The sequence below is a fragment of the Setaria viridis genome, chromosome 1, assembly GCF_005286985.2.
Source record: "Setaria viridis chromosome 1, Setaria_viridis_v4.0, whole genome shotgun sequence".
NCBI lineage: Eukaryota > Viridiplantae > Streptophyta > Magnoliopsida > Poales > Poaceae > Setaria > Setaria viridis.
The window spans coordinates 8,730,631-8,744,106 of NC_048263.2; the positions used below are offsets into that span (position 1 = coordinate 8,730,631).

The window sequence follows — 13,476 nt, forward strand, 5'->3', positions numbered from 1 at the left end:
CGGCTGGCCATATCTTCTAGAACTTTTTCTCTATTTTTTTACTCTCGAAACATACTACAATTCTACCCCTAAAAGCAAAATGAGCCTCGTTATGGTTCATTCAAATATCTCAGATGATATCCTTTCCATCAAATAATTAATAAAATCATCTATAAATTATTGTAAGGTATGTCATCGTATCCTGTATTAGAAAATTACAAACAGCAGCTGACTGGGAACGGGAGAAAAAAAAATGTATACAACTGCAACTGTACGTGCACGCATGCACCAATAGTTTAAGATTTTTTTTTAGAAAAAGGAAATGTTTAGGAAAGTTTTGCTGCAGTCCCAACTCAAAAGCTGATGAAAAAAGAAAAGATGTACGCATATAAAGGGAATAAATCAAAAGCAAAGTCTATTATTATTTCTCCATCCATTTTTGATGAAAATATCCAAGCGACAATCTCCAACGCTTTGCTTGCTGAACAGATAGCTTTCCTAAAAACAGCATGTATAAAAGAGATAAATCGTTTTTTTCTCAAAAACCAAATCGTTACACGTACATCAAATAGCCCACATAAGAGCTGCGACCCCACGAAAATCGGTATTCTTCCTTCCTTTCTTATGCGTACACCAATTGTTTAAGATGACGTGTGGACTTTTTTATTGGCTTAGTGTTTGTTTTTTAAATGATAAATAATAGTATACGATTGGCGACCATCAGCTTGTCAGAGTAGCTTTCACATACACCGTGATTGCAAGATTAAAAGCTTGCTCGCAGAAGGGGAAACAAGAAATGGTAATAATGTGCTTTGGCTGGGGTTATGTTGAGATGGTAAAAAATGCCCAAGATTCGAAGGATGAATGGGGAAACGAAGATACACATTCACACACTTCATCAGTCTTTGTCAGTCGCTGCATACTCCGTACATGAGATGGCAGGATCCAATGGCTCCACTGGCAAGCACACTACTCATTCTACATTTCCAGCAGGAGTTTGTTTACTTCTGTCATCGTTCGGTGCAATAATGTACAAGTAATAGTGGTACAAGGGATCTAGTGATCACCATGAGATGAGCCATCCCAAACACACTGAACGAGGAATCATGGGTGCATTAGTTCCTGGGCGGCGCGAACAGCAGAGGTCAGGATTACATATCCACTCACACCCACCGCAGTTGCCCTTGGTGTTCCAAGCTATGGCGGATGTCGCCGTCGATGGCGACAATCTGCTTTTTCAGGGCTAGACTGGTTGGTTTCGTGTTGTATTTCACTTGGAACCTTCCGACAGGGCCTGCGTCATTGTTGATCGAACTTTCCGGGATAACCTCGTCCAAGAACTCATCAGCTACGTCCCCGTCTTCATCAATCCTCAGCCTCCTTGTATACCACCGAAAGCCCTGGTTGAATAAGCACAGGACACAGAGCATGTTATAATGGCTGCTTCCTCAAAGTTCAAACGAAAAGGAATGCAGGCAGTAAAATATAAGGCAACTGACAACACTAGGGATTCAGCCTGCATACTGAAAACACAAATATCCATGGAAAAAGGTAAGATCGTTTTAGATAGATGCAATCTATGCACACAATTAAACTAGAAACAAAGGCACACCATTCGATACAGTACTACGATAGGGGGAAAAAAAGACTACTATGATGGCACTTGCTTAGAAAAGAGTAGGCATGACACAATTGTTGTTAGGTGAACAGGTATTTCGGATGCTCTTCGACATACATAAAAATGTGCTACAGCCACGCCTTTAACTTAAGATATCCCCTTCTCTTGAAAGCACATCAGTACTACCAAAAATGTTCACTCAATTTGTAATATATACAGAGAGGAACTAATAATGACTAAAGTCTGATGTGGAATAGCAACTTTGATAGTTTTATGTCCTACAAGGCTACAACAGAAACCACAAGGTCTACTGAATGGCAAATGCATGTGTTGTAAGTAAATATGGCAATTTGCTAGCTTTATGTCCTACAAGAATAGAACCGTGCTTTTCAATTGCAAAAGGTTGACAATTGAGAAATACTGATTGATGTAACATTATTTTTTCAAAACATATTAAGGAAATCCATTGTGAAGTTTATACAAGGGGATAGCTATAATTTAAAAAATGCCACTAAGAACTGTTTATGGAACAACTGGTAGAAGACACAATGTGTCATAATGCCAAACAAAAAGATCTGGTTCGACCAAACACCTCTCATTTTTGCAACCAAAGCTAGAATGTCCGGAACAATGGAATTCACAACTGTAAGCGTTAAAGCGTTAGTCATAATGTCAAAGCCCAGACAAAACTAACCATCTCAAATCATAGTTTTGAAAATACACTACAAGTTAATAAAAATAGATTTTTGCCGATAAATCATTGATAACAACACATGTATGACAAAACCCGTTCCATGAAAGTAATGTAGATAACCATAACTGACCTAACTAAATCAAAAGAAACAATTCAGAGAAAGAAGAACCAAGACATACTTATTAACTGATTATACCGAACTGATGACTAAATGAAACCATTACAGCATAACTGCACCTCAACTCTAGACACACCTAGTAGCAAAGGTAAGTAACATCAAATAACAAAAACAAAGCAGCTAAACTCATAGTATATTTATACTTTAACCAGACATGGCCATTGCTAGGTAGTATCAGTTTAGAGATAGCTGGAGTATGACCGAGGGGCAATCAGATGAAACAAGGGAAATTACTGAGAGTACATAGTGTCAATATATACTTTGTCAATCAAATGAATTTCTAGGACAAAGACATATCCCTTAGGTGGCCCTCATATGTTCTGAACTACTGGTATCTAACATATTTGTAGTTTAAGCAAGCAATGGCCTACATTCCCTCTCATCCAAAACACACAAAGCAGTATGTGTTACCTTACAGTGACAGAGGCATGGCCTCAAACTGCTGCATCAACTTTGAATGCACAGGAGAACATTGATTGAAGATTGTAAGATCTAAGGAAGGTGATCTACATTGTTCATTGCTTGCATTAGATTGTTCCTACTCAAATTTGTCTGGACTATCTCTCTTATTTCAGTCCACAAATGCTATGTACAAAGTTGCATTAGATTGTTCCACCTCCAAGGCACTGACTATTAAAACAAAGTGTAGTCTTCCTTTGGCATACAAGAGACTGTTGTAAAAACACATCAATGTGCTAAACTCAGTGTTTTAAAGGTGATAAGGCGACCTTGGAAATATGTGCACGCCTTATCGCGTAGGCGATAAGGCGGACCGGTTCCCCAAGGTGAGCTGGGTCCACCTGGTCGCCTAGGCGACATCTTTGAAACACTGGCTATACTAACTGTCTAGGAAATAAAATGGTTCTCACATAACTAGCAAAGTAACAAGAAAGAAACATTCTTTGATTTTGGCTCCTCATCTAATAATTTAGATCCAGAACCCAAATTAACAAAATGCAAGATCATCCAAGAAAAAAAAGCATCACGAAGCTAATAGTGCTACCTGCACCTGTCAAGTTCTACATTTGCACTGAATTGGACAGAGGAGAGTAGCAAGCAACAGTCAAGAACCTAACTTTCATAAATCATAGCCAATCAATCAATGGCACGAAACTAGTAAACTACAGACTACTTGGCATAACCCAAGACTAGGCTAGGCATTCAGTTTATCACAGCACCATCTTGAAGCCCAGAAATCAACAATTTCGCGACTGCTCCAACTCCCATCACAATTCAGGGAGCCATCCCAATTCCCAGCAAGGCCAAACCTTTGAGCAATCAGACACTAACAGAAGCATCTTAAAAAAAAAAAGCTCTTTCCATGAACCAGATCCCATTGATTCCGGAGCACAACTACAACTGACGCCATCATCGCACGGGAAAGCAATCTCGCGGGCTTACCTGCACGCCGCCGTCCCCCTGGGGGCAGGGCACCAGCACGGGCCCGGGCCCCTGCCGCTCGACAGGGACGGGAACCTGGACGCTGAACCCCCGCCTCGCGCCGTGGGCCGCAGCCGCCGCCGCAGCCGCTGCCCTGTCCTGCGGGAATTCCGCGGCGGCGGCGGAGGAGGATGAGGAGTCGGGGTGGTCGGCGTCGTCCCGGGAGATCCCGAGTAAGCCGGCGATCCGGCGTAAGAAGCCCATCGTCGGCGAGGCCGCGGTCTCCGGGAGGCAGGGGGCGCGGTTGATCCGACGGTGGTGGGAGTGGGAATGTCAATGGCCCGCCGACGCGACGAGATAGGGGTGTGTGGTTTCGTCATGTAGTTTTGGGTTTTACTGCGTAGTGGGAAACTGTAAATATTTTTTTCTTTTTATACTGCATCGTTTCTTCTTCCTTTACTTTTTTTCAAAAAAAAATGTGTTTGTTTGGTTTTTTTACATAAAAGATTGGAAAGGAATTATGATATGAGAGGATATTCCAGTGTTTGGGAGGGGAAAGGATTGAGACTTGAGAGACTTGAGATTGAGACCATGATGTCATAGATGGATGAGCAAAGTACCAGGCTTTCAAAAAGAGGTGGTAATTATTGCTTAAGGGAATGAGCACACATGCAAGTGCATTGAGAATATGATGTGCTAGATTATTGTGGCTCTTGATGGGTGATTAGTGGTTTAGTGGGCTAGGGTAAGTAGTGGTTTGGTTTAAGGCTAGAACTTTTTTTTGTGCTTTTTCACGAGTGCGAGCTGTTAGATTGAAAATCAATGGCCCTTAGAAAAACATAATAAATTGGATTAATATTGTTCATGGTTTTAGTAGTTCCATGTAAGTGAAGCGAGTTTGGAGTTTTTCGTGCTCTTGGTTTTCCAATCAAGTTTTGAAGCTCTTTTTTTAATATGTTGTTGTGGTCAAATTGTGTTTGAAGACAGCTCGGTCTATCTATATCACCATACGAGAAATATTGCGAGATTTCTATATCATTAAAGTGTATGAGAAATCCACTTCTTTCTTTCAAATTGCACTGGCATTGTCGTGGAACAAGATGGATCTTTTTTCGAAATATAGTACAAATGCAGATATAATATGTGAGGGATCAAGGACCATTTTCTCCCTAAGGATTAATTAAAAAACAAAGCAAGGAATCAAGAACAAATTAAAATAAGCACACAAGGAAAAACTCGAATTTATTCCCCAAATTATGCCACAAAGGACTTTCACCAAGCAAGTTGGTGGAAAGTGGTGACAAGCACCATATGCATCTATACCATGCAACAGTTGGAGTCACTTATTCATCTCTCTCTACATGTATCCGCGCACATATCTAGATGTGAGTGGTCAACCACGAACACTGCATGCTTCAACACCGAGACACAGATTCGATCGATACATGATCTGATCACACGCTATGACGTAATAATATCATGGTAATTGAGGTAGTGGCGATCTCAACGATATAGAGGTGACCGATATGAAGAACAATCTACCCATGGAAGAACTGCTAGTTGGTGATGGGGATGAGGCGGCCGTATGCCTTGCGTTCGTTGTCCTTGGGCACGGTGATGGTGAGCACGCCGTTCTCGAGCGTGGCGTGGACGCTGTCGGTGTTGGCGTTGGGCGGCAGCCTGACGGTGCGCACGAAGCGCTCGGAGCTCCGCTCGACGCGGTGCCACCGGTCGCCCTTGTCCTCGGCGGCGCGCTGCCGCTGCCCGCTGATCCGGAGCACCTTCTCCTCCTCCACCTCCACCTTCACCTCGTCGCGCCGCACCCCGGGGAGGTCCGCCATGAACACGTGCGCCGCCGGTGTCTCCTTCCAGTCCATGCTCGCCGTCGCGAACGGCGCCAGCCCCAGCGACGGCGCCGCCAACGCCGTCAGCGAGATGGCGTCCACGAACGGTTCCAGGACGATGTCGATGCTCGCCGGCTCCACCTCCGCGCCGCCACCGCCGCCGGCGGTGCGCGCGCCGGCGCCGCCCTTCTGCTGGCCCTGCTGCTTGCGCCCCAGCATGCTGGTGATCATCGACATGCCAGCTGCTTCGCTGATGAGGTGTTTCAGTCCTCACTCACTCGGTGTGTGTGCTCACTTACTTCTTGATGCTGAGGTGTAGCTGCTATACCTTGTCTATTTATAGGCGAGCAAAGGAATGCTTTTATATGCATATATACATGATCTTCTAGGAGCTTGTATGCCTCATGTGTGATGACGATGAGAGATTCTCGCGGAAGCCTCTCTTCCGATCCCTTGTTGAAAGCACAATGAGGTTTTTGAGTGAGTTGGTTGTTCCAAATCTCCAAGGTTTACTTGCTAAAAAAAACAATTTGTAATAGACTCAGAGAGATCCCAAGGTCCTATTTGTTTGGGATTATAATCCACCTAGATTATATAAGTTGGATTATAGGTCACGAGTATTATGGTAAAATATCACTTTAGGACCACATATAATCTGAAATAAGCTACCCAATACTAACTTATTTCAGATTATTTGTGATCCCATGATGATTTTTTACACCCCTACCCTGGATCATAATTCAGCTTATATAATTTAGAAGGGAAACGAAAAGGGACTGCTGTCCATCGAATCCCTACCGTTAGAACGGGTACCGGACAGCCAAAAGTGTGTTGAAATAAACTGTCACTTAGTGGGGATATTCAACAGAGGAAATTTGCGCACCTTCGATTGGTGTAGCCGTACGTTAGGATGGTTTGTATCCATTTATCTAGAAAACGTATGGTCTTATTGCACACCTGCTGGCCCCGCTAACGTATATGCATAAATCGAAACACGCAATTTCCAGTTTAAGGGAGCGTTTTCTTCCACTGACTTATTTTTAGCACGTGTCACATCGAATGTTTAGATACTAATTAGGAGTATTAAACGTAGATTATTTACAAAACCCATTACATAAGTTGAATCTAAACGGCAAGACGAATCTATTAAACCTAATTACGCCTAATTAATCCATCATTAGCAAATGTTTACTGTAGCAACACATTGTCAAATCATGGACTAATTAGGCTTAATAGATTCGTCTCGCCGTTTAGATTCGTCTTATGTAATGGGTTTTGTAAATAGTCTACATTTAATACTCCTAATTAGTATCTAAACATTCGATGTGACGGGTGCTAAAAATAAGTCAGTGGAAGAAAATGGGAACTAATACTCAGGCGTAGGATGCACATTTGGTTTCCCCGAGAAGATTGTGCGTTGGCGCGTTGCCCGTGGACGGGTAGATTCGTTATTCGATTGCTACTTGCACTGAGATGGGAATTTTCAAAGAGGCCAGCATCACTTTATTCTTTTTTTTTCCATGTGAGAAGACATAAGCGTAGCGTAGTACTCCAAGAAGCGAATAAAATCGCGCATCCGACCAGACCAGATCACAAACGAAGATGGGATCTCACAATGCAGCCGTGCCTACTGCCTTTAGATCCATGCTCTAGAAACCTTCAGCCAACTGGGGCTAACCAGGATCGTTGGGCCAGGAGAAAAAAACTCATTGATAGGATGGGCCAGTGTCAGCCCACTCTCATGGTCCAATCACGAGCTTGCAACGAGCCGAGTAAAATACGACAGCAATGGGTAACACTGAAACAGCAGGGTGAAACGGTAGCACAACAGGGTGAAACTGAGAGGCATCAGATTTCTCAGGTCTCATAATTCAAGCAGCACAGGTAAATCGACTACACATGTCCGTCACCAAACATGAAATGCTGTTGAGAATCTGAGCATTGGTTAGAGATCTAATGGCCTAGCCTGGCAGAGCAGCGACAACTTCCCCTACGCGCTTCATTATTATAACGAGACATCTTGTTCTGGGCGAGAAATTCAGTCCAAGTAATAATCTTCACGTTCCAAAAAACACAGTATGGACCGTTGCCGAGAGAAAAAGAAGCAGAGATCCTTACACCATCAGCTGCGCAATGTCCTTGCGGAAGACGCCCTCCATCAGAACCTTCCTCTTCGCGGTGACTGACGGGAACGGCGAGTAGGAGAAACGCCTGCACTGGCTGCTCGCGCTGATTCTGTTGGGCTGTGTCATCGTGGGCAGGACAGGGAAGGACTTGGGTCGAATGTTCAGCCGCGAGAACAGCATTTTTCCATTGGAGTCGTGGGGGGAAGTTTTAGAGGTGGTCTTCTGAGCTCCTGCGCTCCTACTTGTGCTTGAAAAATGCTTGTATTGCTCCGAGCTGCCATTTGGTGGGCCTGGAAGACGGGGACGAATCTCTGCTGATGGCTTCATGCGATCAAGCCAGCGAAGGATCGCGTTTCCGAGGTTCCGACCAACCTCTATGTCCCTCTGCTGAATGTTCTTGTGCACTGACACTGCAACATTGAACACATCCCGTGTGCGCCTGCAGAATAAAGAGAAGAAGAGAAAGGAATCAATCCTGACAGCATGTCACAAACTTTGATTGGTCATATAAAATGCATCGAAATAGAGTAAATTTGTTGAGCTCTTTGATTGGCATTCCTCTCCGAAATTCCCATAAAGGAATAAAAGGGGGAGAGGTGGGACTGAATGGTGGTATCTCTCTCAGAGCTGCTAATCTGAATATGTTAGTCTCTCCCACAGAAGATAGAAGGACTTCACCGTATTTAAGTGCAAGGTTAATAAAATGGGTATATTGGTATCTACAAGCCAGCAGTTTCTGACACTGCACAAGTGTAAAAAGTTCCAGAAGGTCAATGAAGATCATGATGGTACAGTTTATCGCAGGGACAATTAGCATTGCAATCATCAACAAAAATGCACAGAGCTTTGTAGGATGTAGGGTCAACTGAAAATCGCATGCTTCAGCATTAACCATTTAAAGTACAGGTTCAGCTGATTCAGTAATAAATAAATAGATGTTCAAATGTAATTGTGAGCAGCACACAACAAAGTCTTAGCTGTTTAAAGCATCCTAACATATTGATTGAAAAAACAAGGGGACTTGAATGGGACATAGTACACGAACGCTTTCAGCAATCCCCTGCTGAAACAGGAAGTAGGTACCGTGTGCTATGCACAGGCACAGCTGATGATGACTAGAACGGGATCGAAATGTAATGCAACAAATCGTGCCGCGTGTAGAGGTATGTAAAAGTAAAGGGCGCAGCTTGAGCACTTGCACAGACAATAACCACGCATTGGCTCCCGCTAGCGAGGCGGGCAGCGCGGCAATCAATCAGCAAGCCGCGGGTCGATCCAATCCACCCCTCCCCGGAGCTAGAATGCTAGTGGTAGGACTACGGAACCAACACACGCGAGGAGGCTAACCTGCAGGCCAAGGAATCAACTAATCCACGCCTGGGCTGTTCTATTCCGCACCGAATCGAGGGCACCCTCGACGCGAACCAAAACGAAACCGATTTCCCGCGGCGTGGCGAACGGGGGAGGGGGTGGAAAAGGGGGGAAGAGAAAAACTGGTCTACCTGTAGACGAAGTCCCGGATCCTGGGGTGGTTGGGCGGGATGAGGCGGCGCTGGATGCGGAGCGCGAGGCGGTAGGTGCGCCTGAGGCCGAGGAAGTAGGCGGTGATCGCCGTGAGCTCCCACAGCACCATCTCTGACGTCCTCGGCGCGCCTGCCCTGATCCTCCTCCTTCGCTGGACGGGGCGGGAACGGGCGGGCCGGGGCCGCGGAGCAGCCTCACCGCCGGCGGACGGACCTAGCGGCGGGCGGGCCGGCGGCGGAGGGGGAGGGTTTTAACTTTGGTGAAGGCGGCGTGGAATTTTGGGTAACGGGAGGGGGTGGGCTGCGAGTTGGCACCTGAGAGAGAAGGGGAGAGGAGGGGGCGGGGCGCATCTACTTCTAGTATCTCCTCGGCAAGACAAGGGAAAGATGCCGTGGCGTGGCGTGTGTGCGTGCGTCTTCCAGTCTCCGTGTGCTCGTGCCTTTCTTGCAAGAGGGGTTTGTGTTGTGATCCGATGCGCGATGGGTTGGGCTCTGTCCGTCCGTCCCCTCCCTCTCTGGCTCTCTCTCATCACCCGCTACGTCAGCAGATGTTGCCGTTGGATTTATTTCAAGTATGGCTGATACTGATAACTTTGAATTCACATACAGTAAGTCTTGGCTTCGTCAAAGTTTACGAAGTTTACTTTTGGAACGGACCAGACGGGGTGATAGAACATATAAGGGTGTGTTTGGTTAAAAGACAAAATGGGACGGGATGATCCTGTCCTAATTTTGTGGAATGGGTCGGTTCCGTCTAGTATTTGGTTGATGGGATGGGTTTATTCTATTTTTTATTTGGTTCACAGGTTGAGATGGGTGGGATGGACGAAGTTTTTGACACTGTTAACAACAGTGTTTAGTGGACCCCATTTATCATTTGAGGGCCCATCTGTTAGTCCCTAACCTTTCTTTACTTTTTGTCTTTTTTTCTTCTTATCATCTTGTCCCCACCGCTATCTCAACAGCCCCGGCTAAACTCCTCCTAATCTCCCTTGACACTGCCGACCTCCTCCCCTCTCCTCACCGACTTCTCTCCCATGACCGGCAGCCGGAGGAGCACGCAGGGCTGCCCATGGGGGGCTCGTGCTGTGCAGCCACCCACACGGGGGGATCTGGCACGGCCGGCCATGGGGCTCGCGCGTCGCGTCGGCCCACAGAAAGAGCTCGCATGACAGCCTCCAGCTCGCGCGGCTGCTCCCTAACTCCGGCTCCTCAACGCCAGCCTCCACCCCACCGGCCTCCTCAACGTCATCCTCATCCCCGTTGTGCTTGTACTCACTCGTTGTTTCTTGAACTAAGGTGGCGCCGTCCTTGTTGTGTGAGGTTGCAGCCGCACAGAGGTAGACGGAGAGAGACAGGGAGGGAGTGGGACGCCCCCGTCCGCTCGATTTGGTGGGATGGGGGTGTCCCGCATTTGGAGAAGAATATTCCCCTCTAGGATGACTCCAACCCATTCGTCTCCAAACCAACCATTTATAAAGACGGGATCGTCCTGCATTATCCTTGCAACCAAACATAACTGGATAATTATGGCCGACCACAAGATACCCAACTTTTCTGCCTAGCTGGGCCGGATTCTTGACTACCTATTATTTGTTGGCCCAACCAGGCTACCAGCAACCTCTCTCTCCCTCCCGCGCGGCTCTCTCCCCCCTTCTCGAAACGATTTTCGCTCCCCCTCCCCTGTGACCGCGCTCGCCTTGTAATTTGCTTCATTTGTCCGCTGCGCACGACAGTTTCGTGTTCGTTTCGTAGCAGCGTAGGAAGTAGGAACCCATGTATCGAACACCAACAGGATCGGATTGCCAATTCCCCATTTGCTTAACCTGATCGATCGATGTGACGACGATGTCATGTCGCGAGCGCACTACATCCAGTCATGTATCCACCCATCACCATTACTAGCTAGCTAGGCTAGCTACTCGCTACATGTCCGCCGCTTGCTTCTTGGCGGCAGCGGCGAGGTCCGCGGCGGCCCTGGAAGCCGCTGCTCTGGCCGCCGCCGCCCGCCCTGCGCCACCGCCCCTGGAGCGGCGCGGTCCCCGGCGCCGCAGCGCGAACCGGAGGTGGCCGCTGTCCTTGAATCGCCTCCGCTCTGACTCCACGACGTCGCACTCCGGCGGCGCCACGGGGTAGCGCCACGTGTCGTAGCAGTAGGAGTAGACCATGTTCTGCTCCCGGAACCGGCGCATGGCCTGCTGCTTCTCCACGGTCATGACGGCCAGGTCCGACGCGCGCAGGGCCGCCTCGGCGGCGGCGCAACCCCGCCGCGGCCCGCCGCCGGCCACCATCCGGATGGGGTCGTCGTCGGCGCGGCAGCCGAGGAGGGCGAGGTCGGTGAAGGAGGCGACGAAGGGCCCGTAGCGGTAGTTGACACGGTAGCGGCCGCCGGAGGTGGCCCAGGTGGAGGCATCCCAGACGGTGGCGTACAGCGACATGGGCTTGGAGGGGAAGTCGCCGCCCATGGCGGCCGAGCGGCGAACCTCGCGGACCGGGACGTCGTCGACGTAGAAGGCGACGGCGGCGGCGGTCCACAGGATGGAGTAGCGGTGGAACTCGGTGGTGGGGTCGAAGGGGAGCACATAGCGCTCCTCCCGCCCGCGGCTCACGCTGCCGTTGCCGTACAGGTTGGTCTGCACGCGCCACGGCTTGCCCCGGATGTTGCCCAGGAACTCGAAGTCCAGCTCGTCGTGGCGCTTCTCGAACACGTCGCCGTTGGACGTGTAGAAGGCGACGACGACGCCGGCGGTGTAATCAGAGGGGAGCTTGATGGACGCGCTGAAGAAGCCGTGCTGGTACATGGACGACGAGATGAAGCCAGACCCTGCGCGCGCGGTCGATTCATAATTAAGATGATCGGCGTGCAATCTCGACCCCATGCGAGGATAAGAAATCGATCGAGGCAAGAAGAAGCAAGCCAGCAATTCACCGGTGGAGCGGTCGAGCAGGAGGCTGACGGTGCGGTCGTCGGCGGAGCGGAGGATGTTGTCCTGCCCGAACAGCGGCGCGTACCCCTCCTCGAACGCCATCGTCGTCACGTTGATCGCCTGGAGCCCGGACACGGCCGCGGCCGCCGCCGCCAGGACGAGCAGCGCCGTCGCCGAGGCCACGGCGGCTCCGGCGGCCATGCTGCTAATGCTATAGCTCGCCGCCCGGCCGCGGCGCCTCCGATTCAGAGCCGGGGAATAACAGGGAGGGCAATATCGATCAAGAGCCGCCGGCGCGACGCCTCGCCTCGCCTCGCCCGCGAATTATTCGGGATCAATCGCCGATTGCTTGCCTTATTTTGAGGTGGTGATTGAGAGCTAGAGAGAGCCGCGTCGCGCGCGCGCGCGCTATATATATGGGAAGGAGACCCCTCCATGACCGCGCAAAGAAAATGGAAACGACCGCGCGCCACGCAGGATGGCGTTATCCATGCGTAAACAGCTGAACACCGTGGCTAAATTTAATCCCAAGGAAATAAGGGAAGCTAATCGTTCAGTTTTTTATAAAAAAAAAACATAGGCACATTATATGCACGTACGCTTCACGCCTACGAATGCACCTACGGCCTATGCATACTATACCTCTATATGACTATGAATACCTTCGAGAGCTAAGATAAATCGTCGTAAGGAATTTCCTTTTCAATTATACCCTTATTTATGATTGTATTATTTATGATTGTATAGGATTTGACTCTTGGATCCTCGAATTAAATTTGACTATATGGAAAAACTGCATCCCTTTAATACTATTTTTATCCGTTCTAGTAATTTCTAATAAAAGTCGTACTTCCCATACTTATATATCATTATTTCTATTTGTATTTTAAGTCCAACCTTAGTCACCAGCAAAGAAAACATGACGCACTTAGCTCCGGCTTCTCTAATCCTATGGTTTCAACAAGGCAACTAATCATAAATCTCGCTTCAATCCACCTCCGGTGGCTCTGTCTCCACATCTACAGCTTTCCGGCTTTCCCATGAATGCATCCATGTGCACTATACCTCTTTACGTCTTTAAGAGAACCGGTTACTCATGAGCTTAGTTGTTGAAGGTTTTTCTTTTCAGACTATACTTCTATTATTATATAATATTTGACTCTTTGGATGTTTGGGTTAATTCCGACTATGCAAAGAAAATGAAATA

At 48.0% G+C, this 13,476-nt stretch overlaps 4 protein-coding genes across 4 annotated transcripts; all 4 read right to left on the bottom strand.

Moving 5' to 3' along the window:
* Positions 1-840: 840 nt before the first annotated feature.
* Positions 841-4,215, bottom strand: LOC117848713 (uncharacterized). The gene is made up of 2 exons (XM_034730234.2): positions 3,871-4,215; positions 841-1,379 (listed from the first exon to the last, which is right to left on the bottom strand). Exons 1-2 carry the CDS (start codon positions 4,111-4,113, stop codon positions 1,143-1,145), a joined length of 480 nt encoding a protein of 159 aa, XP_034586125.1. The 5' UTR covers positions 4,114-4,215; the 3' UTR covers positions 841-1,142.
* Positions 4,216-5,066: 851 nt separating this feature from the next.
* On the bottom strand, positions 5,067-6,111 carry LOC117848704 (18.9 kDa heat shock protein). Its single transcript, XM_034730221.2, has one exon. The coding sequence runs from the start codon at positions 5,928-5,930 to the stop codon at positions 5,406-5,408; it is 525 nt and encodes a 174-aa protein (XP_034586112.1). The 5' UTR covers positions 5,931-6,111; the 3' UTR covers positions 5,067-5,405.
* A 1,412-nt stretch (positions 6,112-7,523) lies between these two features.
* On the bottom strand, positions 7,524-9,660 carry LOC117848695 (uncharacterized). The gene is made up of 2 exons (XM_034730210.2): positions 9,322-9,660; positions 7,524-8,258 (listed from the first exon to the last, which is right to left on the bottom strand). Exons 1-2 carry the CDS (start codon positions 9,450-9,452, stop codon positions 7,808-7,810), a joined length of 582 nt encoding a protein of 193 aa, XP_034586101.1. The 5' UTR covers positions 9,453-9,660; the 3' UTR covers positions 7,524-7,807.
* Positions 9,661-11,267: 1,607 nt separating this feature from the next.
* On the bottom strand, positions 11,268-12,470 carry LOC117853625 (probable xyloglucan endotransglucosylase/hydrolase protein 30). Its single transcript, XM_034735937.2, has 2 exons — positions 12,272-12,470; positions 11,268-12,166 (listed from the first exon to the last, which is right to left on the bottom strand). Exons 1-2 carry the CDS (start codon positions 12,468-12,470, stop codon positions 11,268-11,270), a joined length of 1,098 nt encoding a protein of 365 aa, XP_034591828.2.
* Positions 12,471-13,476: the final 1,006 nt, after the last annotated feature.

Bases quoted from the DNA above. Each gene is read 5' to 3' on its own strand.
- LOC117848713 (XM_034730234.2), bottom strand. From the start codon at position 4,113: ATGGGCTTCTTACGCCGGATCGCCGGCTTACTCGGGATCTCCCGGGAC. The intron at 1,380-3,870 runs GTAAGCCCGCGA...TTATTCAACCAG, and splicing joins AGGGGGACGGCGGCGTGCAG to GGCTTTCGGTGGTATACAAG.
- LOC117848704 (XM_034730221.2), bottom strand. From the start codon at position 5,930: ATGTCGATGATCACCAGCATGCTGGGGCGCAAGCAGCAGGGCCAGCAG.
- LOC117848695 (XM_034730210.2), bottom strand. From the start codon at position 9,452: ATGGTGCTGTGGGAGCTCACGGCGATCACCGCCTACTTCCTCGGCCTC. The intron at 8,259-9,321 runs GTAGACCAGTTT...TTTATTCTGCAG, and splicing joins ATCCGGGACTTCGTCTACAG to GCGCACACGGGATGTGTTCA.
- LOC117853625 (XM_034735937.2), bottom strand. From the start codon at position 12,470: ATGGCCGCCGGAGCCGCCGTGGCCTCGGCGACGGCGCTGCTCGTCCTG. The intron at 12,167-12,271 runs GTGAATTGCTGG...CCGCGCGCGCAG, and splicing joins CCTGCTCGACCGCTCCACCG to GGTCTGGCTTCATCTCGTCG.